The sequence below is a fragment of the Cheilinus undulatus genome, linkage group 1 (genome assembly GCF_018320785.1).
Source record: "Cheilinus undulatus linkage group 1, ASM1832078v1, whole genome shotgun sequence".
Lineage (NCBI taxonomy): Eukaryota > Metazoa > Chordata > Actinopteri > Labriformes > Labridae > Cheilinus > Cheilinus undulatus.
In genome coordinates this window covers 6121670-6140462 of record NC_054865.1, presented here as the reverse complement: position 1 = coordinate 6140462, position 18793 = coordinate 6121670, and the positions used below count along the sequence as shown (strand labels likewise).

At 38.5% G+C, this 18793-nt stretch overlaps 1 protein-coding gene across 1 annotated transcript in view; it reads left to right on the top strand.

Annotated features, from left to right (window-relative positions):
• Positions 1-8: 8 nt before the first annotated feature.
• The window catches only part of LOC121511434 (transient receptor potential cation channel subfamily M member 1-like), a 54935-nt gene continuing 36150 nt past the window's right edge, over positions 9-18793 (top strand). Inside the window, exons 1-2 of the mRNA XM_041790124.1 lie at positions 9-92; positions 18627-18703. Of these exons, the coding sequence (XP_041646058.1) occupies positions 9-92; positions 18627-18703 (161 nt within the window). The remainder of the gene's footprint in view (positions 93-18626; positions 18704-18793) is intronic.

The following is an 18793-nucleotide window of genomic DNA, read 5'->3' as shown; positions in this document are numbered from 1 at the left end:
CGGACAAGATGGACAACAGAGGAAGGAGAGGGACGAACGGATCACTCAAACGATCATCCATCAAACGAAGCGCGTCTTCTGGATCACAGAGGGTAAGGCTGATCCTTCTTTATGTTCAAACAGCTTTATTAAGCTGCAAATGGGGCTTCTATTCAATATGAACCTTTATTCTGAATCAGGACTTGAGATCCTATGATTGTCTTTTTTTGTTTTAAGCTGAAATGAGTACATCAGGAGTGGGCTGCTGGTGGCCGGGGGGCCACATGTAGCCTGCAGCCTCCCTTGAAGTGGCTTACAAGTGGATTTTATATAATCAATTCAATCACTTGTAAACTTGGAAGACAACATGATAAGATCAAATATGAGGGTTGTTGGACTGAATTCTCATGAAATCTCCCACCACAACAATCAAATGCATGCATCCATCCATCCATCCATCCATCCATCCATCCATCCATCTTTCTTTCTTTCTTTCTTTCTTTCTTTCTTTCTTTCTTTCTTTCTTTCTATCTATCTATCTATCTATCTATCTATCTATCTATCTATCTATCTATCTATCTATCTATCCATCCATCCATCCATCCATCCATCCATCCATCCATCCATCCATCCATCCATCCATCCATCCATCCACTCTGCTTATCCTGTTTGGGGTCACAGAGGTCTGAAGCAACCCCAGCTGTCAATAGGCAGGAGGCGTACACCTAGGACTGGTCACCAGCCAATCACAGAGCTGATCACATACAGCAGAACTTAAAAACAATAGAAAAATTCTTATATTGAGCTTTGATTGCTGGTTTAGATTTTATTCTATGTGCAAGAAATTGGTAGATAAGGCTGTCAAAAGAGTTTCATTTTTTAATGGAATCATAAAATTTCGATAGAGAAAGTTAAATAATTACAAATATAATTTATTTAAAATTCTAGTGTACTTCCAAATGTGTTGCTCTAAAACTTGTATATGCCTCTGGAATTAAAGGTGTCTTCACAGATGTACAAGTGAACCATGCCATGGGTACTAACACACCCCTTGCATCATCGCAGATGCAGGCTTTCAAACTTTGTGTTGATATCAATCTGGACTTTCCTTTACTTCTTTAGCTTGGAGCACTTCAGAATGATTGTTTTCCTAAAGAATTTTACATGTAGACTTGTCAGACCCAGTACACTTTTCCTGTTTACATTAATGATGGATTTAATTTTATTATTGTGTCATACATAAACAATATGCCCAGCCCAGATAGGCTTACAAGACACCATTATTTTTACAGAGAAACCAGAAACCAAAGGTAGACACTGAATAATATAGTGGACTAGTTCAACAAACCATCCTGACGCTTCCTTCAGGCTTTTGCAACATAAGAGGCCAACTTATAAATATTACAGTTTTTCTCAGTCACTTTGGTACATTTCTCAGATCAGAATTGAAATTCTCAAAACTACTTGCTCAGTCTTCACATCATTGTGTCACTTGTGCACATCAAAAAAGCAGTTTCTCATTTCTTTGATCAAGTTGCAAATGCTTTGGTACATCCATGCAAATGATTATGTACAATTCTCTGCAGTTTCCTACATTATCACTTGCTTATGTCATGTTGATCAAAACATATTATAATGGGTCCCTGCTGAATAGTCTCACCTCCCACAACATTTAGGCATTAGTTCATCACATAAGTCTTCACATGCAAAATGGTTGAACATCTTGTCATAATATGTCAAGCATATTTCTATGCATTTCCATTATACTTTTTTTCCTAAATCTGTCCTGAATTGGTAAATTGCTCCCAGATGAATCTTGACTTTCTCTAACGAAGGGAAATGTATGAAGCATTAGATCAACCAATGATCAAGGAATTTGATTGAGGAGAATTTGATGGTTGAGGAATTTTCTCAGCATGGTGATGGAAAGTATATGATCGCCAGCCACGTACACAGATGACCCTTCTGGATGCCATGGATGCAGCGTGTGGTGACATCACAGCACATAGCTGCAGAGGCTGGATAAGACACTCTAAAAGATTCTTTCCATGCTGAAGAGAAGAAATTTGTTGTGATGTTGATGAGAATTTGTGGCCCAACAGACAGGAACATCAGGAGGTGTAGGAAGACTGTCTTATCCGTACACAATGACACGAGGACTTGCCATTCTGATGGCACTGACGTGTTCATTGACACAGATATTTACTTTTGAAAGATGAACAAAGGATTTTGAGCAAGAGACTGGCTTTTGCAGGAATCCATGGTGTTTTGCTATTTGTACGAATTGTTTGAGAAATGTACTTACTGTTTTGCAAATGTTGAGGATGATTCGAGAAATGTACCAAAGCGACTGAGAAAAACTGTAAAAGTGAACAACCATTTCAGGTTAATATAGGTTAATTATTAGGTTAGTTTATTGCAGATGAAACTGGGTCCAGAGAAGTGGGCGGGGCTTCTGGATGTTGTTGATAATTGGCCTTGTCTTAGCATGGTAGAGTCCTACATTAGTAGATGCAGTGATGTTCTGGGTTGACTGACAGTGTTTTTTTTCTGGAGTGTTGTTAAGCCCATGTTGTGATTTACATCACATAATGATGCTGCTTTCAATGCATGCCTAAGGGGTCAAAGGTCATGGGATGTTGGTTATCAGTCTTGCCCCTTACATGCAGAGAATTTTATCCGGTTTCTCTGAATATATTGATGACATTATGGACTCCAGATGGGAAATCTCTCATGTTCTAGCAATTGCATGTTGATGAACGTTTGTAAACTGTAAGACTATTTGTCCATGCAGTCTTTCACCACAAGCCTTCAATGATGAGAAACTGAGCCTTTCAGGAGTGCTGCATCTAGTTCAGAACATGCACATATACAGTGCTTAACAAATGTATTAGACCACCACCCAAAGTAAGGTTTATGCCACAGCTGCCCTTAATCAACAGCATTGGTAATTACCAAAATCATTTTTTACACCAACATGTAGAAGCTCTTTAACCCAAATGATATTTTTAATGCTAAAATATAATTATTATTGTTATCCATGAATTTTCAAAGTTGCTGATTTACAAAAAACTGGAAAAATAGTAAAGCACATTAATATTTCTTGATTAATATGTCAAATTATAGTTATTTACTTGCATTCCTGAACAGAAAAATGAGTTTTAGTGCTTGAATGTTATGCTTGATTCATTTCTGACTGCTCAGAGAGGCCCAATGAGCCGGCTCAAATTTGGGTTTAAAAAGGTGAATTCAGTTTGAAATTCCTCATTCCTGTTCAAAATGGTAAAACGTGGAGAGCTCACTGAAAATGAAAGAGTCCGCATGAAAGCACTTCATGATGCTGGATGGTCTCTGAGACAAATGTGACAGGTGGTCTAATAAATTTGTTAAGCACTGTATATATATAAACTTTAACAGTTTGAACATCAAATATCTGGCGTCTGGGCTGTATTCAAATGATTTTCAAATCACTGTATTCTGTTTTGTTAATTTTTTCCAAAAACTCCCAGGTTTTTTTTAGAATCTCTCATATTCTCTCTTTTTACATGATTGCCATGTGCAGCACATCTGTAAAAAATATTTAACATTTTTACTCTCCCAGCCTGAGTGTGATGTCAGAATGTCTGACATGAATATTTAAATATGTCCACAGTAACACCAGTACATTTTGTTAAGGTTTTAAATTAATATGTTACATACTGCAGACAGTAAAGTACAGTAAAGTGCAGGTAACTGTACTTTGGCCAACAAAAGCAACCAACCAGCAACAGACAAAGTGATAAACATGAGCAAAATCAAACTTCAAACTCAAATGTGCTGCAAAAAGACAAAACAATCACATTAAATTTAAAAAAAAAAAAAAAAAACTAAAATAAACGCCCTGGCATTAAAACTGAGTGACCTGCTTTCCAAACCTAGCACACACCATTCACCCCAGAGTTAATATAAGAGAAAAGCTGCAGATAAAATCATGAAAGTGAAACACAGAGATGTTCAGCCAAAGCATTAGTAAGAGCTTCAGCCTATCAGTAAAGTTAGAGCAGATCTAACAGAACCATGTATGTGGAGCAAACATGACCCCGTTTGTCATGTGACCTGATAAGTTTGTGCTTAATTGACTTCATGTGATTTTTCTCCACAAACACAATCAGCTGTTTCTTCTCTCAGGCTGACATGTGACTGAAATTAGACACGTTCAACCCCCACTGTCTGCCAAGATTTTCAGCCCTGAGGAAATTTACTTAAACAGGAGATTTAATAGAAGATGTTACTACAGAAGACGTGACACTTTATGCTTTGAGCCGTTATTTCATAACTATTAAAGGTGGAACTGACTGTAGATGTGAGTTAGTTTAGTCAGCATGGAGGACTGGCGGTGATCTTTTTGATCATAACATTTTACTCTCTAAAGAACTGAAGGGAGGAGATGTAGAAAACATGCCAGGCTGCTTCTCACAGCATTTCTGCATCTCAGCCCTGAAACATGGCCTCACCACTGTTTGTCTAACATAACACCTGCGTTTAGAGGTAAAACGATTCATAAAACTGTTGTAGTTGAAGCTTCATCTCATCTAGATCTTAGATTGGTGATTCCCAAACTCCTGGATGAAAACGTTTCCCCATACCCCACACCAACTACATCAGCATAAAAACAAATATGATTCATACCCTCTCTCCTGTCATGAGACGTCGCTCTTTCTTCAGTACTCATCAGATGAAACCAGTGGCTAAACAGGTCTTGTTTTATTTTCCTCTCTTTGTTTTTCTAGTTGTGATTTCTGTTATATATTTATTATTAGTCCTACATTTACCTCGAAGAGCTCTCACAAACTCAGCCCTGCTAGCTGATGAAAACAGTGCACATGTTTTTTTCATTCAGCCTTTCCAAGCCCCCGTTATCACTACTGACTCCAACGGGGGTGTCATAACCCACTTTAGGAACTGCTAAGTTAAGTCATGATGCTGGGTGGAGGAGGGTTGAAGCCAGAGTGCAGTACTGATTCAGGGCAGAGCAGAGGAAGAGACCGGAACTCTAGCAGCTTAAATAGACCGCAGAATAGGAGGATGTGTCATGTGTCTTGATTATGATGCATGTCAGCTGTGAAATCAGTGCTCTCCAGGGTGACCGCCTGCAGGCATCGCTCCATTTAAGTTGTTAAAAGAGAAATTCAACCATTGCAGCAGCACCAGGACAAAGAAGAAAGTAAATACTGATAGACATTAAAATAGGATAAATAAGGATGTATGCATATGTTATGAAATAGGATTTAAATCAGCTGTTACATGGAGTAAAACAATGAAGGACAGTTTATTTTAGAGTAACACTGAGTCCAAACTAGAAAGGATGTGAATGAGCATCAGAGACAACGTCTGCTGGATTCCTACACTGATTCCTACTGTGGTTTACTGACAGCATGTGAGAATTGTGGCATGATGTGTTGCTATGATTCCCGCCTAACGTGTTCATGTTAGCTGTTTCTCAAAGTCCAGGATCCTTCCTCTGTGAGAGGGATCCTCCCAAGTCAGGACCCTTGGAGGCGAGGCCAGTAGTGTTAATTTCCTCGACAAAAACTATGACTAAAAATGTTCGTCGACAGCCTTTTTTTCCATGACAAAAACTAGACTAAAACTAACAAAGATAGATCTGTGATGACTAAAACTGACAGAAACTAAGTTCAGTTTACGTCAAGATGACTAAAACTAGACTAAAATATGATGCAGTTTTCATCTGACATTCAAATTCTGTGATATTTCTCCACTGTGGGTAAATCTGTCAAAAAACAATGGAGCTGTAGCTCTTCTACCTCTCAGCTGTAGAAAGCAGGGACCCCAGGTTTGGCAGAGTGCAGAGAACACACTACCATCACTTGGTAACAGATTTAGTCAAGAGAATAAATGCTTGGCCTAAAAGTAAAGACTAAAATGTGAGGACTTTTTATGGACTAAAACTAGACTAAAATGTTTTGAGTTTTCATCAACAAAAACTAGACTAAAACTAAAAAGGATAAAAATAACTAAAATGTGACTAAAACTTAAATGCATTTCATTTAAAGACTAAAACTAAAACTAAAATTAAAAATATCTGCCAAAATTAACACTGGAGGCCAGAGTCCTCCCTGGCATCTCTGGAACACACATTTGGAGCAGGCGAATGAACTTTTACAAGTTTTACCCTGAGCTGTCTAAAAAGCTATCACATCATCATATAATCATAATATAAATGATAATATGATGTTTAAGCATACTAAATATTTTATATAATACATAATCATATTATATGGCACTACTTTCACCTGTCCAGCTTTACTTTGATGATATGAAGTAATGATGAAAACATATTTACAGTGGAAACTGGACATTTAAAAGTGTATTGAGTGCGCTAGGACCCGGCTTCAACTTGATATTAAGCTGTTTATTTATTTTTAAATAGAAGGAAAACAATGTGCATTGGATTGTGGGTGATTCCTGTGCACAGGGGATACACATGTGTATCCTGTGAAATTCTCTGTTTGAAGGACTCAGTCCTTAGAAAAATTTCAAGCATCCTCGAGACTGGAATAGTCCTCTGATGGCAGTCCATGACGTAGTATCCTCCGAAAACAGCTGTTTGAGGATCCTTCCTTAGCTTTGAGAAACAGCTATTTTTCTCTCTGTCCTCTGTTATCACAATCCAAATATGGCCGCTAGATTTTACAGCACATTTACTCTGAACCGATATTTGGAGGTGTTTGTAGTCCACAAAAACAAGATTGTCATTTCCTATCTATCATTTATTGCTTTAAACATCCACAAAACAGCAACATCATGATTCTAGCCACATTGGCTCAGCTGGTTCTGTCCCTAACAACATTCTTAAATGGGGGTATTTCATCACAAAGTCTTGGTCTGACCTGGACTTTAACGTGGAGCTGGTTCATTCTCAATGCCAGTGGCCTCACTGCTCAGCATGCATGGATGCCACACCACTAGGGAGAGCCAATCAAATGATGCATGGCCCTTTGTTTGAATGAGAGTTGGGCGAGTGTGTTGTAAATGAAGACATATTAGTAATCCATATTATGGATGCCCGTACCAAAGAACAGTTTCTTAGTATACAAAAGGCCAAATCAGACTGTTAGTCCCTTAAATGAATTGTCTGTTGTTGGCTGATCAGAGTTCAGGGAAATAATAATTAATCAGATTTTCTTTGTTCATTTGAAATCCAGAAAAAAAAGCTTTAAAAATTTATACTGACGTCAGAGTTTCTGACCCTGAGAGTGATGTCAGACAGAGGCCAGTCAACATGGCGATGAGGTTACACCAGCTCTTAGCTGGTTGTGATTTAATCCAGCCATTATTTTCCATAAACCTTACCAGAGGTTTGGTTAATGCAGAACAGAAGTTTGATTGTGTTTTAGTTGGTTGTGTTTAGGAAAAACAAAATCTGTTAGGGTGACTGTTGGTGGACTTTGAAACCCAGCAGAACAACAATCTCCTCTAATCTCTGGTGAAAACACTTTCCATGAAGGCAAACTTTAAGGAGCCAATCACAGCACAGCAGGGTGGGATAATGAGAGATTCTTTAAGAAGGGGAAAAACCCTGACTGGTTGGGACCTGCAGGTCCACTTCCTGTCTGTATAAAAAATAAAAGCGTGTGAATAAAGAGCTCATTATGCAAACAAGTTGCTGCTGTGAACATCATTAATCTCATTTAAAGCCTGATAATCCAGATCCTGCTGGCCTCACTCACACTCTCTGTTCATTGTTGTGAGTCTCAGCTGCTGTTAATCCGTCACACACTTTTCACTCTGCTGCTCGCTAGGTCAAACACATTCAGCTCCTCAGTAACACACAGCGGAGGTGTTAGAGTGAAGACTGACAGCAGGACAAACTCTGTTCACTCATTTAGAGCATGATCACACACCAGGAGGACATGAGAGTACTTTTTATCTGAATAAAACTAAGTGTGCTTTTCAGGACAGCAAACACACAAACAAAGGTTTAGACACACATGAAGACAAAAAAACAACAACAACAAATGTACAGGAACCCATCCAAGATTGTTTTTTTTTATATAGATATTTAAGAAGTGTTATGCTAATTAAAGTCAGTGTTTTCCTTATGTTAACTTTTCCTAACCTTACACTTAGACATACACTTAATTGCCAAAAGTATTCACTCACCCATCCAAATCATTGAAATCAGGTGTTCCAATCACTTCCATGGTCACAGGTGTATAAAATCAAGCACGGAGGCATGCAGACTGTTTCTACAAACATTTGTGAAAGAATGGCTCGCTCTCAGGAGCTCAGTGAATTCCAGTGTGGTACTGTGATAGGATGCCACCTGTGCAACAAGTCCAGTGGTGAAATTTCCTGGCTCCTAAATATTCCACAGTCAACTGTCGGTGGTATTATAACAAAGTGGAAGCGATTGGGAACGACAGCAACTCAGCCACGTAAATGACGGCACCGGGTCAGCAGATGCTGAGGCACATAGTGCGCAGAGGTCGCCAACTTTCTACAGTCAATCTCTACAGACCTCCAAACTTCATGTGGCCTTCAGATTAGCTCAAGAACAGTGGTAGAGAGCTTCATGGAATGGGTTTCCATGGCTGAGCAGCTGCATCCAAGCCATACATCAGCAAGTGCAATGCAAAGTGTGGGATGCAGTGGTGTAAAGCACGCCGCCACTGGACTCTAGAGCAGTGGAGATGTGTTCTCTGGAGTGATGAATTATGCTTCTCCATCTGGCAATCTGATGGACGAGTCTGGGTTCGGCAGTTGCCAGTCTGACTGCACTGTGCCAAGTGTAAAGTTTGGTGGAGGGGGGATTATGGTGTGGGCTTGTTTTTTAGGAGCTGGGCTTGGCCCCTTAGTTCCAGTGAAAGGAACTCTGAATGTTTCAGCATACCAAGAGATTTCGGACAATTCCACGCTCCCAACTTTGTGAGAACAGTTTGGGGATGGCCCCTTCCTGTTCCAACATGATTGTGCACCAGTGCACAAAGCAAGGTCCCTAAAGACATGGATGAGAGAGTTTGGTGTGGATGAACTTGATGGGCCTGCACAGAGTCATGACCTCAACCCGACAGAACACCTTTGGGATAAATTAGAGCGGAGACTGAGAGCCAGGTCCTCTCATCCAACATCAGTGTGTGACCTCACAAATGCGCTTCTGGAAGATTGGTCAAAAATTCCCAAAAACACACTCCTAAACCTTGTGGAAAGGCTTCCCAGAAGAGTTGAAGCTGTTATAGCTGCAAAGGGGGGAATGACGTCATATTAAACCCTATGGATTAAGAATGGGATGCCACTTAAGGTCATATGTGAGTCAAGGCAATTGAGCGAATACCTTTGGCAACTTCTGGCATGGGATATTTTTAACATCCATTCAGACAACACCTCATGGATGGTATTTGGGATAAACATATGACACAAGCAGCCATTCTGTTGCCAATAAACAATTCCTCACTATCAGCTGGTAATCTAACCTCTTGCTGAAGAGCAACATTTTTCTACCAAGAGAAGCTTTCAGTTCTGCTCTTTGCTCTTATTTTGACAGACAAATGTCGTCCAGTTCTGATATGATCGTTGCATCCGCGCTAATCTCTTCACCAGTGTTGGGTAGTGTTACTTTTCAAACTAACTCTTTAGATTATTGTTACATACTGAGAAAAAACTCATTACCTGACTGACTTACTGACTGGGGAAAAAACATGGACACTTGTGAGTTATAAAAACTGCATGTAGCCAGTAGCGTGTCTATGTTTGTGTATTGCATCAATATTACAGCTAATTCAATAACAATACAACAGGAGCTTTAAATCGTTTCGTTAATGTTTCACCATACTGCTGTTCTTGTCCTCTATGCCATCTCACCAGCTCAGTAATCTACAAACATGCCCTCACTGGACCAGCTGTCTTTACCTTCTGCTGGCACGCTGCTATGTGCCAACACGCAAACAGGAAGGAAAGAAAGAGTGAAGATCAGGGATGTCAAACTCAGTCACAGCAGGGGCTGGATTCTGAATTTAGGCCTAACCTGAGAGCCTCAACATTAAACCGTAAACTGTCAACATCATTTTCACCATTTTCATCATTTTCATGAATTATGGGGGGGGGGGGATAATCACGAATGAGGAATGATTTTGAGATTAAAAAAAAAAAAAAAAAGGTCAGAATGAAAGCCTGAAAACACAGAATTGTCAGAAAATTCTATAATTTTTTTTTTTTTTTTTTTTTTTTTATGAACAGAAATGTTTATGTAACCTTCTCCTGAAAAAAAAAATCATTTTTTTGGCAACTGATAATCCACTAGATAGCATTTTTATCATTAGATTATATTCAAAAGGTTTTAAAGTAGTTCATTTACCATATTGATAAGATAGAGGCATCACAAAAGTATGCATCAAATATGATACAATAGTCTTAAAGGGGTTAAAGACTCAAAATCTGAAAATGAAAAATTAAAGCTTTTTAGTTCAAAGATCAAGAAACAAAATTAAAAGTCCAAATAATGTTTTTAAAAGGCCAATATATGAGAGAGAAGGTCAAAATCATGAGTTTAAAGGTCAAAACATGGGATAAGCTTTGAAATTGAGAGTTTTAAATGTTAAAATATGAGATTAAATTAAAAATCATGACTTTAAAAGGCCAAAATATGAATTGAAATCTAAAATTGTCTATCTTAAAGTTCAAAATATCAGATAGAATTCCAGATCATGAGTTTAAAAGGGGAAAATTCAAAATCATGCATGATAAAGGTCAAAATATAAGTCAGAAAAAATCTCTTACCAGAGAAAACAGTGAACCTGAACTCCAGACAAAAAGTGTTAATGGTTACACACTAACTGGGTGAGTCATTTGCTGTGATTTAACAAAAATAAATTAAAAAAAAATATTATTCCCCATTTATAGACCCAAAGAGATTCATAATTTCCTAAAGGCCTTCACCAGAAAATGAATATAAATCCTGAGCTTTACAGCCAACTGTTTGAATGTTAGATGAAAAAGTCTGTGACATCCTGCTGAGGGAATGTGGACTGACCATCAGATTTTCTAAACATCTGATCATCGTGAAGTTCTGGATTTTTCTTTGGATTGTTCTAAAGGAAAATTAATGATCAACATGAAGGAAACAGAGTTTGAAGGAGCTGCTCAGCTTTCTGCTCATGGAGGAAGCGTTCAGCTGTTTGGATGTTTGTGCGGATTTCTCAAAGCAGATTTGTTGAGCGTTGGAAGAAAATGCTCTTGTGTTGAAGCTCGACGGGTCATGAGACTCCCAGAAGGATTACCTCGGACCCGAGTCATGAGACCGGCTCCAACAAAGAGCCCTGCTGCCTCACATGCTCGTCATATGAACCCACTCAGCTGCATAAAATCAACTCCTGACTTATCTCCTGAGCCGCACTGAGGCTGCAGACCCAGCTGGAGAACCAGACCTCCAGGCAGAGCTCCACACCTCGCAGAGAGGTCCCCACCAAGACTCACTAGTCACTGGAGAAGGTCCTCTGCCTGTCTGGAGCCTGTAGGTCTTGATCCAGTTTAGCAGTTTGGGAAGAAATGAGACCTCTGGAAGTTCACGAAGAGATGAGCCATAAAGCTGCAGGACCAACCATCCACGCAGATCCACCAACCTGAACAGAAGCTTCTCAGAGGTTTGGAAGATTTCCACATTTTACCTCCAGTATGTCTGAATTTAAAATCTGTCTGAAAGCAGGACAAAAAGATGAGAAACTGATGGAACAAGATAGTTATTGTAGTTTATTTCAGTCAGGTGTAGCTGTGAATGTCTCTACTGTTAGAATGAGGGTGTGTAAACATAAATAATATCAGGAGATTTGATGAAATAGGAAGAGATGAGGGACATTCAAGGCTGTACAGAAGAGGGGGGTGGGGAGGGACAGCCTTCAGGGGTCCAGGGGGACCATGGAAGTCAGGAAAATCATGAACCATTATAAAGCCAGGCTGTGAAAACCATATTCTATTTTCAAACTTCAATAATCGCCACTCTTATTAAAGCAAAGAATATTTTAATCTATTTATGCAGTTGTATATTGCATTCTTTTACAATGTAAACCAATTTTCTTAAAACAGAGTTCAAATGGGCTAAAAGTTTCAAAAATGGTTGAAAAAGGAGGTGAAATTGGGTTTAAAAAAGTGGCAAAAATGTGTAAACAGAGGGGGGAAAGGCAGAAAAGGGCATAAATGGGCTAATAAAAGCAAAAACCAGAAGAAAAAAAGGGGAAATTGGATTTTAAGTGATGGAATGAGTTTAACAGTGGCAACAATAGCTAAAAAATGGGTCGAAATGGGTTGAAAAGGTGGTGAAAATTTATTATCTCTTTGTGAAGCACTTTGTGACCTTGCTGTTCTTGAAAGGTGCTATATAAATAAACTTATTATTATTTTTAAAAAGTGCCAAAAATGTGTGTAACAGAGGAAAAAATGGCAGACAGTTGCAAAAAGGGGTAAAAGTGGCAAAAGAATTTTGAAAAAAAGTTTAAAGTGGCAAAACTTGACACCTAAATGAGGTTAAACTGGGCAAAGATGGGTGAAGAGGATTTAATAGTGGTCAGTAGTGAGGAAATTCGTCAACAGAGTAAACAAAAGGCAGAAAATGGCAAAAGCAGGCAGAGAAAGAGGTAGAAAGAGTTGAAAAGTGGCAAAAATAAGTGGAAGAGGTGGAGATTTTTTTTTTGTATTAGCAGTCAAATTGGTTAAAAGTTGCAATAATGTGTTTAAAGTGGCAAAAATGGGTGGACAAAAGCGTTTGAAAGTGGCATAAATAAATAATTTCAACATCTTTGTGTGAAGAAGCCTGCTATAATACACCAGCGTTTACTCACGAAATCTAAAAGATTATCTGCCAAAAAATCAAGATGTTTCAACTAAAGGGAGCTCATGCTCAGTGTTGACTTTTCCCTGACAAAGTCTTTTGTTTTGAAATGTAGCATACGTATGTATATGATAAATAAGTGATAAAAAAGTTTATTTGAACTGTTAAAACAGAAAGGCCTTAGGCTTTTGCACAGTTCCGTAACTAAGCCATTTTCTCAACATAATTTTAACTGTCATCAGTTTGTCTTTATATTATGTGAAACTATTTTGTGTTTTGTCAATGTTTACTGTGTTTCAGCTGAAATGCTCTGTATTAGAAAAATGACTTTTCATTTGTAAATTCAGAGGTAAATCTCAGCCAGGACACTCTTAAAAAGGATATTTCTAGCTTTAAAGGTCTGTCCTGTTAGTTTATTCAGGTTTAGGGTTATCAGCTGTGATCCCCTGTACTTGACCTCTTCTTGCCTGCAGCAGAATTAGACGGTAAAGTCACCGTCATGCTGAAGTGAATAGTTCATTCATTCTAAATAAACGCTCATATATCAGCTGATGTCTGGACCATAACAGCGGGCTGGGCTGCTTTTATCATTTGTTAAAGGAGGCAGTGTAACCCGGTTGTGTGCTTCCACATTTGATCAATGAAAGAGCAGCTGAAAAGTCATGTGATTCAGAAAAACAGCTACACTACCACAAAACTACAGAAATGTTAATTATCAACTCACATTGCTATTTCTACTGATTGCTATTTTACTGCCCATCAATGAGCAGTTTTAAGTGGACATCACGGACATCATGTGTTATTGTCACTGGGACGATGACTTCAGTATAGCACTGAAACTGAAACATCAAAATACATCCACAGCTCTCCACTCTAAACCGACGCAGCTTTATGTCAGCATCATCAGTCCTTCTAGAGGACACATCACCTTCTCATCAGAGGGGGACAGTGATACATGGAGTCTGAGGGTGATGTGTGAGGGTCTGAGGGGTCTGCTGAGGTCTGAGGTCCACTGAGAGAGTTTCTCCTCCAAAGTGTCTTCATATTAAGCTAACACAGTTAGGTAGAGCCCTACAGACATACTGAAACAAGGAATCAGAGGATGAATGTGTGGTAAGACGCTATACAATAAATAGAAAAAAATACATGGTAGAAGAATGGATATTCCCAAAGTAATGAGCATATATGTTTTAGTTTTTAGAAGCTCCTCCTGGCCTGCAGCAGTGTTAGATATTCAGATGTGGTGAGTTGCTATAAGAGCTGATGAGCCAGGTGTTTCAGGTGTTTGAGTATTTATATTCCAGATGTTCTGTAGTTCTCCAGCTTCGTTACCTGAAAATAAATGCTTCAAAAAAAGTAGTGGTGGAAAAAATACATGCTATTGTACTTAACACTAGAACCGCCAATGGGTAAAAGTTACCCAAGGCTGTTCTTTAATCGTATCTTACTTAATGTGTATAGAGTTTTAAAGACAACTTCTTTGTTTTTTCCTAAAAGTTTGTTTTATAGCACCTGGTGTCATAAAAAAAAAGTTTGCCTAAGCCCAATTTTTTTTAATGGACATTTATATCTAGAACCACCATGCAGGTCAAATTTACCCCATAAGAAAGCCTTGATTGTCCCACTGTTTCATTTCACACCAACAATAAATGATGGCACAATGGAAATACCTTCTCTCTGCTGCAGTAATGCCTAACCAGAAGTCGATAGATCTACCTTCAACATGGATACAACAGGGAAAAAAAGTCATTTACCACTGTTAAATGTAAGTTAAGTGTTTTAATGAAGAAGAATACGATGATGAGGAAGTTTCAGGACTTGCATTCAGTCCAAAGACGGTTTTCTAGGTGACTGATCATCTTCCAACATAATCTAGTTTGCTATCTGTGGTTAATAAGCCATTAAATGTTAGTGGTTAACTAACAGTCCTTTATCAGTGTTATCTATGAAAATCAAGGCACTTTAATGACAGTAAATTTGACCTGTTGGCTGTTTTAGGTATGTAGAGATGCACGGTGGTTGAAGAGTGAAATAAAAATACAGTTACTCTGGTTAAAATTTACTTGAATTTACTTAATCAAAAGTTGAAGTACTGGTCTATAAATGTACTCAAGTAAAGGTAAGAAGTATCTAATTTGGCGTTTACTTTAAGGCTGAGTAGCTACTGAGGAGTTGTACTGTGAAATCTGATCTTTCCTTATTAGCAAGAACAACAAGAGAATAGATCTCCAACCAGGTTGTTCAGGAAAAATCACACCTCTATAACAAAGACAAATTCAAAACTAAACTGATAGTTTTAATTTACCTCACAGAGAGTTAAATTTAACACTTTTAGAGTGACTGTACTGGTCCACACAACAAACAGCTGAACCAAATTTTGAAAGTGTTCAGTATTTTATTTTACAGCAGAGTTGTGGGAACTCTTGAAAATCTGTGGCAAAGTGCAAAACAAAGCAGAGAGTCAACCTCATAGCAAGGCCATGCATACTGATGAAAAATATTAGCTATGCATCCATTAGAGTGTTGATTCCCAACCTGGGGTCTGGGACCCCCAGGGGGGACACCAAAGATCTTTGGGGGGATGCAAGACTTTGCGGCCAAAAACAGATTTGCAAATATTGACTAAAACCATGATAAAGCAGTTATTAAGTAGTTTATGCAAAGGTGTTTTGATAAGAAAAAGCATGCATTGTCTTTCTTTAGGGTTTTATCAGTGAAACAATGAAAATCTATGTGGAATTTTGATGGCAGCGTGTCACCTTTTCTTCCTTATTGGGTTCTGGGGTTCTCTTATTTTAGGTACATATAGAGGCGGCTCAAGGAAAAATGGTTTGGAAACACAGATTCAGGGACACCTAAAGTCACAGACATGAACTCTAACTCAGTGGATAACTTCAGTCAAACTTCAAATTCACCTCACCTCAAAAACACAAGCACAACCCGACACTCAGTCCAGGGGCTTGATGGGAAAGCCATGGAAACCTTTTCTTGCTATGTGCTATAGATCAGTTTTCAAAGTGTGTGAGAGTGAGTCTCCCCCAAGAGAAAATTATTCATTTAGTGGACCCCAACGCAGATTGATAAAAAAAAAAAAAAAAACCTTAACCATATTTTCAACCATTTATGTCTAGTTTTAGATATTTTTAACATTTTTGTATCTTTGATATTTTGGTCTGCAAATGTTCTTAAACATCTGTCTTTACCAGGTATTCAGTTATTTGGTGTCAGTAATGAATTTATTGCCAGTACTACCTGATTATTCTGCTCTGATAAACCTTAAAGCAGCGTTACTCAACCAAAGACCCTAACTGTTAAAAAATACCTTTGCAAGAGCCTCAATCTTAGAGGTGAAAAGTGGCAATAACAGCTTTGAGAAGCAATAAAAATACATTAAAGATGGCAAAAAAATGGGTGAAAATTGGCAAAAATTGGGATAAAAGTGAAAAAGATGGGGGAAAAGTGACAAAAAAGAGTAATAGGTAGCAAAACCAAGTAAAAAAAAAAAAAGCAAAAAAAGGGGTAAAAAGCAGTCAGGAGTGGCAAAAATGGGCAAAAAGTAGGAAAAAGTGATATTTGATGACAAAAGGATGCTTAAATGGTGAAAAGTGGCAAAAAAAACTCATGAAAAAGGGCAAGAATTGGAAAAAAGTAGCAACAAAAGAGGCAAAAACGGGCAAAAAGTAGGAAAAAATTGGTATTTAATGACCAAGGTAGCCTAAATCGATGAAAGGTGTCAAAAATGGTATAAAGGGGCAAAAAAGTTTTCCATTTTAAAGTTTTCTGGGGGGAATAATGTTTAAAATTAAGTAATCAAAGAGCCACTAATAATCACAAATCACATGTTGAGTATCGCTGCCCTAAAGTAACTCTAAGTCTATTCATTTTGCTCCATGCACAGCAGAAGTTAGCAAAGCCAATTACTTTTTTTCCTGGTTTATGGTTCCACGCCTCCCCTGAAGTTCTGTGGCGTCCCCCAGGGGAGGCCCGCCTCACACTTTGAAAACTGCTGCTATAAATAACAGAGGCAGGGCAATTACAAGAGAACAGTCATCAAGTAAAAGTACAGCTACTCTGGTTATTTAAGTAGAAATAAAAGTACTGATTTTAAAATGTACTCAAAAAGTGCAAGTACACAAAAATACTCAGTTACAGGGACTTGGGTAAAAGTAGTTAGTTACTTTCCACCCCTGCTGCATGCTGAGGGGCCTCTTATTGGTCTTTGCCTGGGGTCTCTAAATTACTAAACCAACCCTGACTAAGCCGGTCTGGTGTAATATAAGTAGCAGTTACTTCTTGTCATTTCCTTGTTACTTGTGGACATTATAGGAAACTGCTTTTAATATTTGTATTCTCCTGCATTATTTCTAGTTCTTAAGCGTTACTTCTAAAGCTGAAGTATGGTCACAGCTGCAGTGTTCCTGCTGCTTTATTTTTGCTCTTTTTTTTCCTGCACTACTTGTTCTGCCTGCAGATGAATCAGGACCAAAGGAAATCTTCTGTCATGTTTCCCTTCTTCTCCAAGCCCCTGTCTGCAGGCTGTTGGTTCTAGAGAATCCTCACTTCACCTCAAACCTTCTGGTTCTCTCTCTTCTCGAGTAAAAGTGTCACCCTGTCATGATTAAACAACCATCTGAGGTAACGAATGATCAGCCAGGCTTTCATTCATTCATTTCCTGATGGGAGGAAGAGTCATGCATGATGATGACGACTAAAATAATGTTGATGATGACAGTGATGATGATGGTGGTGGTGGTTGTTCATCACGCACGTGAAAGAGACAATAAAAACTGCAGCTCATGTGACACTTAAACTCTAATCCTCCATCAACCAGAGTGCACAAATTTCACAGAGTGCTTCAACGACTCACAGACCAAATAACACACACTAACAGTCACACACAGTTGTACACAGCGTCATTAGTGCTGTATGGATTTAAACACAGATTTAAAGGGCACTTCTGTGTGTTCTGTGTGCTGCAGCAGATTAGGACGAGAACATTAAGAGGATTTGATGCATAAAGAAATGGAAAGCTCTATTCTCCCAGTAATTAGCCGGATTCATTCAGACATGAACAGTTTGATGCTTCAGCTGTTTATGGATGTTCAGCTGCAGCTTTTTTAACATCCGGGATTTGATTATAGTATTTTGACATTTATCGTTGATGTTTGCTGTGACAGCCGCTCACTAAGAGTGGACAAAGTTTGAGCATTGGTGATTTTAGAGCCTTTTTAGAGGAAAATTTCATCTCAGCTAACCTAAATCAAATTCTAACTGGAAAAAATGCTCCAAATTTAAGATTGTATCAATGTTTTTTTTTATTCTTAAATGACAAGGGAAAGTAAAATAAGAGCTCTGTGTTTTTGGGCTGAAATTAGAGAGGATTTTAGTGGTCAAATGTTGGACCGTTCTGTGTTTCTACTGACTCTAAGCCAGCAATCGCTCTGTAACAACAAGAGCTGTAGTCCGCCTGCCTATATACAGATATTTCCACACATTCTCCAGCATATTAATGTTTTGAAAGTTGAGAATCAACTTGTGACACAGAGCGTTCATCAAATCACCCTCCGACTGTTTTATTTCAAAGGCTCTGTCCTTTCCCAAACTCCTTCTATGGAAGGTTTACCAGATGGATGAGTGAAACAAATCTATCTGGCGTGTCAGGTTATCCCTGTAAGCTGATGAAGGTGGAGGCAGAAGAGTAACTCCCCTGTTCTGAAAGGTTAAAATAATGTATTCTGCCAGTGGAGTTTGGAGTTAGTAGTGCTCAGTGAAAATATGATGAATGATTTTTCTGTTGTTGATGATAAACTCTTTTATTTCTTCTTAGACTCAGCGGGTGTGGATCGAGAAAACTTTCCAGAAGAGAGAATGCATCCAGATCATTCCCAGCAAAGACGCCAGCAGGTAAACAACCATTTTTGTAGCAAATACATAGAGATGCTTTACACTTAGTGGTATTAAAACAAAACAAAGGGCTAAGATGGCAAAGACATA